Source organism: Pristiophorus japonicus, chromosome 8 (genome assembly GCF_044704955.1).
Source record: "Pristiophorus japonicus isolate sPriJap1 chromosome 8, sPriJap1.hap1, whole genome shotgun sequence".
Classification (NCBI taxonomy): Eukaryota; Metazoa; Chordata; class Chondrichthyes; family Pristiophoridae; genus Pristiophorus; species Pristiophorus japonicus.
The window spans coordinates 225,934,418-225,947,766 of NC_091984.1; the positions used below are offsets into that span (position 1 = coordinate 225,934,418).

Genomic DNA, 13,349 nt, shown 5'->3' on the forward strand with positions numbered 1-13,349 from the left:
CCTTGGTGAAGCCTCACCTGGAATATTATGTTCAGTTTTAGTCTCATAATCTGAGGAAGGATGTTCTTGCTATTGAAGAAGTGCAGCGAAGGTTCACCAGATTGATTTCCAGGATGGCAGGACTGACATATGAGGAGAGACTGGATCGACTGGGCCTGTATTCACTGGAATTTAGAAGGATGAGAGGTGATCTCATAGAACATAAAAAATTCTGACGGGAATGGACAGGTTAGATGCGGGAAGAATGTTCCTGATGTTGGGGAAGTCCAGAACCAGGGGACACAGTCTTAGGATAAGGGGTAGGCCATTTAGGACTGAGATGAGCAGAAACCTCTTCACTCAGAGGGTTGTTAACCTGTGGAATTCCCTGCCTCAGAGAATTGTTGATGGCAGTTCATTGGATATATTCAAGAGGGAGTTAGATATGGCCCTTATGGCTAAAGGGATCAAGGGGTATGGAGAGAAAACAGGAAAGGGGTACTGAGGTGAATGATCAGCTGTGATCTTATTGAATGGTGGTACAGGCTCGAAGAGCCGAATGGCCTAGTCTTGCACCTATTTTCTATGTTTCTATGTTTCTATGTTTTCTCTTACTCATTTCTTTCTGAACATCACTTTCTGCATAAAACTTCATGATCTGTTCTTTCTGTTTTTTTTATATCATAAATGGTGGAGATTCCAGCACCATACTTCTCACTCAGTCTTCTCACTGAAACACCTCTGTCTAATCTCTGCAGTAACTCCACTGTCTTGGCAATTGACAATGGATTATGCTTCCTCTTTGCACTACCTATGTAACCCATTGGGGTATCTGTTGGCCTTTTTGACATGGTGGCAACAGCAAACAACACAAATTCACAAGACCTATACAGTGGGAAAAACACCACAGCGATTGAGTCAGGTTGGGTGGGGCCTGTTTGAGGGGAGTATGTGGGTCAGGTGGGATCGGCTCGGGTCGCACTTGGGTCGGGATCGTGGGGCATTCTGAATGGCTCAGACCGATCGCAGGTCTGTATTTGCTCCGTTTAAAAAAAAATCCGGTTTTCGGGAAATATTTCCGGATTCCCGACGATGACTCCTGCGATCTGCACAATGTCCTGTTTTCAGACAATTCTGGTTTTTAGAATTCCGGATTCGGGATGTTGTACCTGTACCATAGGAGCCAAGTGCAAAGGTGTTGTTTAAAACCAATGGCGAGCTGGCCGTTTTGGATAGTTCAATAAGTTGGTTGCACCTCGTTAATCCCCTGTACTTTACCGAATTTATACACCGCTTCACAACACCTTTTATGCCCTGGGGATTTCTGTGACAAGCTGTTCCGAGTTTAACTGCAGTTGTGTTGGGGTTGCAGAAACAAAGATATCGGGGATTAAAAGATCAAAAAGAATTGCTAGAGCATCGCGTTTTACAAAAGCTGGAGCGTTACTTATAAAAGGGAGCATATATCCTGAAATTCCTTGATCTGGCCACAGTACGATCGTAGAATCATAGAACGGTTACAGCACAGGAGGAGGCCATTCGGCCCGTCGAGCCCGTGCCGGCTCTCTGCAAGAGCACCTCAACTAGTCCCACTCTCCCACCCTTTCCCTGTAACCCTGCAATTTTTTTTCCTTCAACTCCTTTTTGAAAGCCATGATTGAGTCTGCCTCCACCACACTTTCAGGCAGCGCATTCCAGATCCTAACCACTCGCTGCGTGAAAAGTTTTTCCTCATGTCGCCTTTGATTCTTCTGCCAATCGCCTTAAATCTGTGTCCTCTGGTTCTCGACCCTTCCGCCAATGGGAACAGTTTCTCTCTACTCTGTCCAGACCCCTCATAATTTTGAACACCTCGATCAAATCTCCTCGCAACCTCCTCTGCTCCAAGGAGAACAACCCCAGCTTCTCCAGTCTATCCACGTAACTGAAGTCCCTCATCCCTGGAATCATTCTCGTAAATCTTTTCTGCATTATGGTCAATGGAAATACCTTTGGTATTTTAAGGTTGCTTGGTTTAAACTGTACGTGGTAGAAATTCTTCTTGGGCGGTGTCGCAAAGCAGGCGGTATCAGATCGGCTGCCCGTTAGTCGCCTGATATTCACTTCCATTGACTGCAGTGGAGCTGAGTATCAGGAGCTGGGTATAATGATGGCCTCTCTGACACCGCCTGTTTTGCAACACCGCCCGAGATGAATTTATAGCCCTACATGTTCTGCTGCTGGTCTCAAACATGAGGCACTGGTAGTCGGTTTTTATATAATGAATGGGAGATTGGTTTTACTGTTTACCGCTTACAGCAGGTAAACTGGGTTAACATCAACTCACCCACTACAAGCAGTGGGGACTGCGTGTCAATATATCAACACCCACATCTGTGATTTTTCCACATGATAATGCATGGAATGGATGTGAGAGACAGCGTTGGAGAGAGAGTCAGAAGACAATCAAACTAGGCCACTTTCCTAACTCCGCACTTGCAGAATGACTGTAAGCAAAGATAAAAAGAAGGAAAGACTTGCATTTATATAGCACCTTTCAACGACCACCAGACATCCCAAAGTGCTTTACAGCCACTGAAGTACTTTTGGAGTGTAGTCACTGTTGTAATGTGGGAAATGCAGCAGCCAACCTGCGCACAGCAAGCTCCCACAAACAGCAATGTGATAATGAGCAGAGGATATGTTTTAGTGATGTTGATTGAGGGATAAATATTGGCCAGGGCACAGGGGATAACTCCCCTGCTCTTCTTCAAAATAGCGCCATGGGATCTTTTACATCCACCTGAGAGAACAGACAATTTGTGCACAGCAAGCTCCCACAAACAGCAATGTGACAATGACCAGGCCCCGTCTGCTCTCTCAGGTCTGGTCATTATCACATTGCTGTTTGTGGGACCTTGCTGTGTGCCAATTAACTGATGCATTTCCCATATTACAACAGTGACTACACTTCAAAAAGTATTTTGGCACATCCGGTGGTCATGAAAGATGCTATATAAATGTAAGTCTCTTTTAGTGATATTGGTTCAGGGATAAATATTGGCCAGGACACCAGGGATAACACCCCTGCTCTTCTTCGAAATAGTGCCATGGGATCTTTTTTGTCCAACTGAGAGTTTAACATCTCATCCAATAGACAGCGCAGCACTCCCTCGGAGTTAGCCTAGATTTCTGTGCTGAAGTCTGTGAAGTGGGACTTGAACCCCCAACCTTCTGACTCAGAGGCAAGTGTGTTACCCACTGAGCCACAGCTGACACTGTTCAGTAAGTTTATATAAGGTTGAGCAACTTCCTTGTCTACTCTCTCAAGCAGGGAATGCTGTTGCTTGGTTTGGAGGGGCCTTTGATTTCCCTGCTCCCAGCAATGAATAATATTGTCACTTGGACACACGAGTAATGCAGCTGAAAGTTCCAGATGTTGAAGTTACCAAGAAAGTGAATGTCGTTTTTTTTCTCCTTTGTGTGACAGGGTAAAGAATCTGAGATCACAACCCTAAACCAGCAAGTCGCAGAGCTGAAGGTAGAACTGAGTGACGTCACGTCCCATGAGCCACAGAACAAGGAGACTGTGGCACAGATAAAGAAGCAACTTCGACATCTGGAGGCTACAACAAAGGAACAAAGTAAAGAGATCGGTGAACACGTGGGAGCCATCGAACAACTGGAGCAGGTCAGCCAGGACTCGGTCAACCAACAACCAGGGCTACCCAAACCATGTCTTTAACTCCTAGCTTTCTTTTCCAAATCTAAAGTGAGCGGCCACAGGCTATCCAACTATGGACATCACAGTCAAGCCCAATTCAGTCTCCATCTTCTGCGTCTACACGTTCAGAGTCACAGTAGAGGCTGCTGTGTCGTGATCAGGAGCAGGAACGCTTGCCGATTATCCTTTTCCCGAGCCTACGAGTCCTTTTCAAAATTCTCATCCTTGTTTCCAAATCCCTTCCTTGCCTCGCCCCTCCCTATCTCTGTAATCTCCTCCAGCCCCACAACCCCCCGAGATGTCTGCGCTCCTCTAATTCTGCCCTCTTGAGCATCCCTGATTATAATCGCTCAACCATTGGTGGCCGTGCCTTCTGTTGCCTCGGCCCCAAGCTCTGGAACTCCCTCCCTAAACCTTTGCACCTCTCTATCCTCCTTCAAGACGCTCCTTAAAACCTGCCTCTTTGATCAAGCTTTTGGTCGCCTGCGCTAATTTCTACTTATGCGGCTCAGCGCCGAAATTTTTTAAAAAAAATCTCATAATACTCCTGTAAAGCCACCTTGGAACGTTTCACTACGTTAAAGGTGATAATTAACTGCAAACTGTAGTAGTGTCCCAACGGCTCGCCTGGCCGAAATTGTCCGACTGTTTTTCTCTGGTTGAAGAACCATGATCAATATGTACCTCCCCTTTTATTTTCTCTGCTCTCTCACCTTTCGGCAAACATCTCCTCAGCTTTAATCAGCGTACCGTTCGGTCGATCCCATGATCATTGTGCGGAGCTTCCCACCCAGGAAGTCCTTCCCTCGCTGCCTGCCCCCTCAAGGCGGAAAACTCGTGAGAAAATATGAGCCAGCGTGCTGGCTCTGATGTAATTTTGAAATCTTAACTCCCAGTCAGCGCTGCGTCCACTGTGACACCACGTGGAAATATCTTACGGCAAAATGCCGAAATTGCTCCGTGGCGGCTCAGACTGGCCGCCGAGCCGCCACGGAGGACCGCCATCTTGGATATTGCCCTCCTTTAGTTTTGGAGCGGTGTCGGGGACCGCCCTGCCCGTTTTCCCGCCGCGTCATGGCACGACCGACCGACAGCGACCCCTTCCTGAAATTGCCCTGCGGGAAATTGCCCCTTTCCCGGAATTGCCCAGCGGGAGCAGAGCCGCCGCCGGTTGGTGTCCCCGGCAGCTTTTGCTGTCGGTACACTTTCTGTGGCTGGGCGACATGGCCGCCCTTAAAGGGGAGGTGGCGCTGTCGACGACGCAATGTTATTTTTTTTATTGTCGGCCGACTGCCAGGTTGGGCCGATAATTATGCCCCCCCCCCCCCCGGGTTCGGCCGAGCCGCCAACAGGCAGCCTGGCCCGGCCGAAACCCTGCCTTGGTGGCCCAGTCTTTGCCACTAAATTGACTACAGAGTTCCCAGCGGCCCTCCCCTTTAACTGATGGGGAGGGACGCTGTGACGCGCCAGCGCGATGATGTCATCAGCACGGCACTGATGACTTGGAGCGTTGGCCACTCCGACCCGCCCGCACGTCCGACCCCCCCCCCCCCCGCCACTCCCCACACCAACACCACTCCGACCGGAAACATCAGCCAAAGAGCTGAATTTCTCCACATTGGGGCGGACGGAACACGTGAAAGACCGTAGGTGCGACCCATTTCGGGCAGAAGGCAATTTCGGCCCCCAATAGTCTGGGGGGCAAGGCACATGCTGTGCCACAGTGGGGTAGGACGTGCCGTTTGACAAGCCGCGCTCCAGATGTTTCTTTTAGTGACTTTCTATTGCAGGGAGCCAATCACATCTGTCCTCTGAGCCAGAGAGGGGAGCAAAACAAAAATTAATGAAAGTGGTTGAAGGCGTACTCTTGAATTCAGCCTCTGTACAGACAGAGGCCTACCCAGAATGATCACTACTGTGCATGCATTTACCCTGAAACTGGTTCGTTGCAATTCAAGGCCCCACCAGGCAATATTGCCTGGCTGGAACCCGTTTAGTGATAGCTCTGCACATATCTGGATACCTGCATGCTCAGAACCGTCATGGGAACAGGAGTAGGCCATTCAACCTGTCGAACCTGGTCCACCATTCAATGAGATCATGGCTGATCTGTATCTCAACTGCATCTACCGACCTTTTGGTTCCCTCACCCTTAATAACCTTGCCTAACAACTATCTATCGATCTCAGTTTTAACATTTTCAATTGATCAAAGAGCTTTTTGGGGGAGAGGGTTACAGATTTACAGTAGCCTTTGTGTGAAGAAGTGCTTCCTGACATCACCACTGAACGGGCTAGCTCTAATTTTAAGGTGATGCCCCCCTTGTTCTGGACTCCTCAACTACAGGAGATTGTTTCTCTCTATCTACCCTATCATCTCCTCTAGTTATCGTAAACACCTCAGTGAGAGTACAGAAGTCTCGCACCACTTTGCTCTATCATTTGTTGGGCCCTAAGTCTAGACTTGCACTTCCAGTTGGGTGCTGGTGCGAAGCTGAAATTGCTTCCCACCAATAATAAACTTGCCGTGTCAATGAATCCAGTTTCCCCCCCAATGGTTTGGTGGTTTAAATGCACCAGTCAGCGTGCTACAAAGCAGGGAGGTCCCAAGTTCAATCCCTGCTCTGTACTTCCTTGGCTGATCGCCATCAGGTTGGTGGTAGGTGTGCTACAATTGACTTTCATGCCCTGGACCAAGGACGGGGAGGAAAAAAATCAAACCGGATTCCCCCTTTGCATTTACAGGGCTATGGGGAAAGAGCAGGGCGAGTAGAACTAATTGGATTGCTTTTTCAAAGAGCCGGCACAAATACATTGGGCTGAATGACCTCCTTCTGTGCTGTATGATTGAATCCTAATTGTTATTTTGTGACCACTTGCTAGGAAATGTATGAGTGAGGGTGGGATTCCACTCATCTGTGTGCTTCTCCTATGGTTGAACAGACTGCTAATACTCAGGGGTCGAAATTCAGTTTATACCGCCTCCCGTTACGGCGCGCGTAGACGGCTAACGGGCGGCAAAGGCCGACCTTCGCCGGTAAGCAGCGTCCACGCCCCGGCTGAAATTGAGTCGGCTCTTTGGCCGAAGCGCCAAGAGGCAACGCTGTGCCGGCTAACGCCACCCGCGTGGTGGTGTCATCCAGCGTGCAATGCCTCCTTGACGCCCTCTGTCGCGATATTTGCTTTGTACGGCTGCCGTACCGGCAGGCGTTCGTACAGCCTGAAAAAAGTGGTGGGTAAACAGCGGAACTCGGGCGGAATCGGCCAGAGAGCAAGGTAAGTGTTTTTTTCTTTATTTATTTCTTTGTTTTTTTCATTAGGTGTAACAGTGGGGAAGTTTGTGTGTGGGTCGGAGAAGTTTGAGGGTTTTTTTCCCGTTTCCCAGCGAGCATGGCGATGGTAAATACAGTCGGCCTCCTGAGCTCCCGTCCGAGGGTGAGTGTGCAACGCCACTTTTTAGCGCTGCTCTCTCATCTTTGGGCGTAAAAACTGAATTTGGCCGTTGGAACCTGCACCGAACACCCGGCGGTAAAGTCAGCGCTTGGGCGGTGGCACCGCCTCAAAAACGGCAGGACCGAATTTCGACCCCTCAATGTCGAGGTTCAACACTGCCACTTGCATAAGCAACCAAGGGGTAGTTGACACCAGCTTAAACCCTCCGGTAAAATGAGCCGGCATCTTCAGGAGGGGTGAGTGGGTTACAAAAGCTTTTTCTCGATGTGTTTGACGCGGCTGCACTGCGGTCTCATGGGTGCTCACAACTACATAAATACTCATTTGTTTTCAACGAACAGCCTTGTCAGTACCCCGAGATTGCACCATAGTTTCTGCAATATTCTCCCAGCCCATCGTTCATTGTCTGGGATGCATGTTGGAGGAGATAAGGGACCTCCTGGGGTTGCTTGTCATGGCCTGCATTGTCAGCATGTTCTGGGAGGGATCTTTGCTCAGTTGAGATGAAAAGAGAAATTAATTGATTTCTTCACCCGGCCAAAACTCTTTGAACTTCCAGTTGGTGTTATATATAAAAAAAAAAGACACTTTCATTGAGGGACGATAATGCAGAAACAAGCTTAACTTGTAGAGCTACAGAATCACGCAGTTTATAGTTCTCACTTGCTTTTAATGCCAGATAGTTCTGTGCGGCAAAAGACTGCCGAGGGGCACAAATTATAACTTTAGGTATCCAGGCAAACAAACTAGCAGAGATACTAGTTGTGGAATTCTGGTCATCTCCTAGAAAAGAAGCAATGTGTGATGATTTAAGTCCACCAATTTTTTTGGTATGCATTCCACTGTAGCGGTTTGCATCAGATTACATTTTACAAAATGTGTATTGGCAGAACTGTCTCTCTGGGTTGGCTGGCATTGTCTGTTTTCCGCTCATGCACCGTGACATAGTCGTCATCATAGGCAGTCCCTCGGAATCGAGGAAGACTTGCTTCCACTCTAAAAGTGAGTTCTCAGGTGACTGAACAGTCCAATACGGGAATTACAGTCTCTGTCACAGGTGAGACAGACAGTGGTTGAAGGAAAGGGTGGGTGGGGAGCCTGGTTTGCCGCACACTCCCTCCGCTGCCTGCGCTTGTTTTCTGCATGCTCTCGGCGACGAGACTCGAGGTGCTCAGCGCCCTCCCGGATGCTTTTCCTCTACTTAGGGCGGCCTTTGGCCAGGGACTCCCAGGTGTCGGTGGGGATGTTGCACTCTGATATCAAGGAGGCTTTGAGGATGTGACATAGTATTATTGTAATAAAGCTACTCAAATGTCAGAAGTAGCTTTTTATTATTTTCATACGAACAGGAGCAAGTCATTCAGCCACTTGAGCCTGTTCTGCCATTCAGTGAGATCATGGCTGATCTGTATTTTAACCCCATCCACCTGCCTTGGCTCCATATCCTTTTATAGCTTTGGTTAGCAAAAATCTCTCAGATTTAAAATTATTAGTTGAACTTTACATCTACCGCTTTTTGTGGGAGAGTGTTCTACACATCTACCACCCTTTATGTGAAGAAGTGTTTCCTAACCTCTCTCCTGAATGGCCTGCCTCTGGTTTTAAGGTTATGCCCCTTGTCCTAGACCAGCAGAAAAGACTTCTCTCTATCTACCCCATCAATTCCTTTTAAAATCCTAAAAAAACCTCAATCAAATCACCCCTTAAACCTTTTATACTCCAGGGTCGACAAGTTTAATAATCTCTCCTCATAATCTTACCCGTGGAGCCCTGGTAACATTCTGGTGAATCTGCACTGCGCTCCTTCTAACCAGTGCAGTGCCTAGAACTGGATACAGAACTCCAGGGTGTTGTCTGATCAGGGCTTTGGACAGCTGTAGCAAAACGTCCTCCCCTTTATATTCTAGTCCTCTGGTTAGAAAGGCTAACATTCCATTAGTCTTTTTGATTTTTTTTTTGTGATACATTTCAGTGAGTTGTGTACATGTACCCCTAAATCTCATTGGACCTCCACCAATCCCATATTTTCACAATTTAAGTAACATTTGGATCTATGCTTTCTCGGTCCAAAATGGATGACCTCACACTTGCCTGTATTGAAATCCATCTGCCACAGTTTTGCCCACTCACTTAATCTATCAATGTCTCTTTGTAAATTGATCAGGCCAACATCCCCAACATTGACCACACTCGACCAGCTCCGTTGGGCGGGTAACGTTGTTCGCATGCCCGACACATTCCCAAAGCAAGCGCTCTACTCGGAACTCCTACACGGCAAGCGAGGCCCCAGGTGGGCAGAGGAAACATTTCAAGGACACCTTCAGAGCCTCCTTGATAAAATGCAACATCCCCACTGACACCTGGGCGTCCCTGGCCAAAGACCGCCCTAAGTGGAGGAAGTGCATTCGGGAGGGCGCTCAGAACCTCATGTCTCGTCGCCGAGAGCATGCAGAAAACAAGCGCAGGCAGCGGAAGGAGCGTGCGGCAAACCAGACTCCCCACCCTTTCCTTCAACCACCTCTGTCCCACCTGTGACAGAGACTGTAATTCCCGTATTGGACTGTTCAGTCACCTGAGAACTCACTTTTAGAGTGGAAGCAAATCTTCCTCGATTTCGAGGGATTGCCTATGATGATGTAAATTTATGCTCCTATCTACGTACCTGCTACACCACCAATCTTTGTGTCATCAGCAAACTTGGATATATGGCTCTCTATTGTGTTATCCAAGTCATTAATAAATATAGTGTATAGTTGAGGCCCCAGCACAGATCCTTATGAGACTAGTCTCTGCCTTCCAATTCGAGTACATACCCATTATCCCCACTCTCTGTCTTCTACTGCCGAACCAATCTCCGAACCAGGTCAATAATTTGCCTTCAATGTCATGAGCTTTAATTTTAGCTAAGTCTCTTATGTGGAACCTTATCTGGAAGTCTATATAAACTACATCCATTGACATGCCCCTGTCTACTACTTTAGTTACTTCTGCAAAAAATTCAATTAAGTTCGTTAGACATGACCTACCCTTTATAAATCCAAGTTGGCTCTCTCTAACCAGCTCAAATTTCTCTAAGTGCTCAATCACTCTGTCACTAATGTATGTGAAAAGAAAGAAAGACTTGCATTTATATAGCACCTTTTATGACCTCGTTACATCGCAAAGCGCTTTACAGCCAATGAAGTACTTTTGAAGTGTAGCCACTGTTGTAAAGTGGGAAACGCAACAGACAATTTGGGCCCAGCAAGCTCCCACAAACACAATGCGAGAATGACTGGATGATCTGTTTTAGTGGTGTTGGTTCTGAAGTAGAACGGGTTAAAACCACACACAGAACACAGCCCACTGGAGTCTTGGCCTGCGGATTAACTGGAGCTGAATGGGCAGAATCCCAGCTCCCAGTGGCAGGCCTACCTCACCCCGTTCATTGCTGAGCTAGGGTAACTGGCCAATCATCAGCAATGCTCGGGAGTACTGCAGACCTGCCTGGAACTTGTATTAGAAAAGAAAGAAAAAAGAAAGACTTGCATTTATATATCACCTTTCACGACCACCGGACGTCTCAAAGCGCTTTACAGCCAATGATGTACTTTTGGAATGTAGTCACTGTTTTAATGTGGGAAAGGTGGCGGCCAATTTGTGCACAGCAAGCTCCCACAAACAGCAATGTGATAATGACCAGATAATCTGCTTTTGTTATGTTGATTGAGGGATAAATATTGGCCAGGACACCGGGGATAACTTCCCTGCTCTTCTTCGAAAGATGCCATGGGATCTTTTACATCCACCTGAGAGAACAGACGGGGCCTCAGGTTAACGTCTCACCTGAAAGACGATGCCTCTGACAGTGCAGCACTCCCTCAGTACTGCGCTGGAGTATCAGCATAGATTTTTTTTGTGCTCAACTCTCTCGAGTGGGTCTTGAACCCACAATCTTCTGACTCGGAGGTGAGTGTGCTACCCACTGAGCCACAGCTGGCACAAGGGGCACTAGTAGCATGCCCACCACACAGGGTTGGCTAGGTTCTAAACTTCCATTGCCAGGTGCCTCATCTTGGGCACACCTGATGCAGCGACACCCTTTAACCTCTCCCTCTTTCCCTCCCACCAATCCAGGATGATCGCTAGTTGCCAACAGGCGTTGCCTACATTCACATAAGAAAGGCCACTTGGCGAGAGATTGCAGGGCAGTAGTTTCTGTATGCGCTCCAGCATGGAGGCGATTCTTTCAGGAGAGGAGCTGGGGAGGAACAGTAAATTAAGCAGATAAAGCAATAAAACCCCTTTAAAGTAGAACATTGTCACCAATGAAATGTTTCTGAAGAGCACTTGACGTTGCAGTATATTTACTGATTGTTTTTCTGCATTTTTAACATACCGTATTACCTCTCTGTTTAGGTGTCGCTCTCTTGCCTTTTTTCCCTCTGTTTCTCATCCCTACTACCTTTCTCACTTGCCGTCTGACTTGTTCTCGTTCCTTTAATTTTGTTCTCGCTGTTTCTTGACATGTTTCATTCACAAACCCTTTTATTCCCTCTGCCTCAATCTCTCTTTTTTTAACTCCCTCCATCTTTCCCTCCTTTCTGTTGCTCTCTCTCCCTACAACTGCCACCCTCTCATCTCCCTTCTCTCTCTCTCTCACTCCCTCCCTCTCTTTGTCTCTCTCGACCCCGCCATCTGTCTTCTCCCACTGTCTGACTTCCCCTCTCTCTATCACTCTCCCTTGTTCTCCCTCGCTCTCACTCGCTCTCACTCACTCTCCCCCTCTCTCTCTCTCGTGCTCCCTTTCTCTCGACCCCTCCACCTGTCTCCTCTCACTGTCTGACTTCCGCTTTCGCTCTCCCTCTCTCTCGCTCGCACTCCCTCTCTCACTCGCTCTCGCTCGCACTCGCTCGCTCTCACTCGCTCTCCCTCTCTCGCCTCCCTCTCTCTTGACCCCTCCACCTATCTCCTCTCACTGTCTGACTTCCGCTCTCGCTCTCACTCTCTCTCCCTCTCTCTCGCTCGCACTCGCTCGCTCTCACTCGCTCTCACTCGCTCTCGCTCGCACTCGCTCGCTCTCACTCGCTCTCACTCGCTCTCCCTCTCTCGCCTCCCTCTCTCTTGACCCCTTCCACCTGTCTCCTCCCATTGTCTGACTTCCGCTCTCGCTCTCACTCTCTCTCACTCTCTCTATCTTACTCTCTCTCCCTCTCTCTCACTCTCTGCTCCTCTTCCTCTCCCTGCATTCAGACTCAGCTCCGTCTTGAAATGGAGGTGGAACGCATGAAGCAGATTCACCTGAAGGAACTGGAAGACAAGGAGGAAGAGCTGGAGGATGTCCGCAAGTCCTGCCAGAGAAGGGTACGCTCCTGGTGGTGCCGTATGATGCAGTGTGTGTCCAGATGCATCAGTTGCCCTGTCTGCGCTTTATTTATCCATGGTGCATGCCCGTTTCACGTTCAACAGTTCGCTCAGGCACAATATTCTACAGATGTGTCTCTGGGTCCTTTTTGCGAGGGTGGACTGTCAGCTGAGCAATATGTTTCAACTGCAAGGTGGGTAAATGATATAAAAACAGAAAATGCTAGAAATACTCAGCAGGTCAGGCAGCATCTGTGGAGAGAGAAACAGAGTTAACGTTTCAGGTTGATGACCCTTAATAAGAACTTAAGAAATCGGAGCAGGAGTAGGACATTTGGCATCTCGTGCCTGCTCCGCTATTGAATAAGATCATGGCTGATCTGATCTTGACCTCAACTCCACACTTCCCTGTCCAGTCCCCTATCCTTCATCAGAACTGGAGAAGATTAGAGATGTAACATATTTTTAAGCAAGTGTAGGAGCAGGGAAAGCGGGGATGGGAGGAAAGAACAAAAGGGAAGATCTGTGATAGGGTGGAAGACACATGTGATTAAGAAAGAAAGTCTTAGAAACATAGAAACATAGAAAATAGGTGCAGGAGTAGGCCATTCGGCCCTTCGAGCCTGCACCACCATTCAATATGATCATGGTTGATCATGCAACTTCAGTATCCTATTCCTGCTTTCACTCCATACCCTTTGATCCCTTTAGTCGTCAGGGCTACATCTAACTCCCTTTTGAATATATCTAACGAACTGGCCTCAACAACTTTCTGCGGTAGAGAATTCCACAGGTTCACAATTCTCTGAGTGAAGAAGTTTCTCCTCACCTCTGTCCTAAATGGCTTACCACTTATCCTTAGACTGTGACCC

At 48.0% G+C, this 13,349-nt stretch overlaps 1 protein-coding gene across 7 annotated transcripts in view; it reads left to right on the top strand.

The window, feature by feature from the left end:
- The window catches only part of LOC139269044 (unconventional myosin-XVIIIb-like), a 452,517-nt gene that overhangs the window by 312,677 nt on the left and 126,491 nt on the right, over positions 1-13,349 (top strand). For all 7 annotated transcript variants that reach the window (XM_070888021.1, XM_070888023.1, XM_070888024.1 and 4 more), the window contains 2 exons: positions 3,449-3,649; positions 12,367-12,477. In XM_070888021.1, the coding sequence (XP_070744122.1) occupies positions 3,449-3,649; positions 12,367-12,477 (312 nt within the window). The remainder of the gene's footprint in view (positions 1-3,448; positions 3,650-12,366; positions 12,478-13,349) is intronic.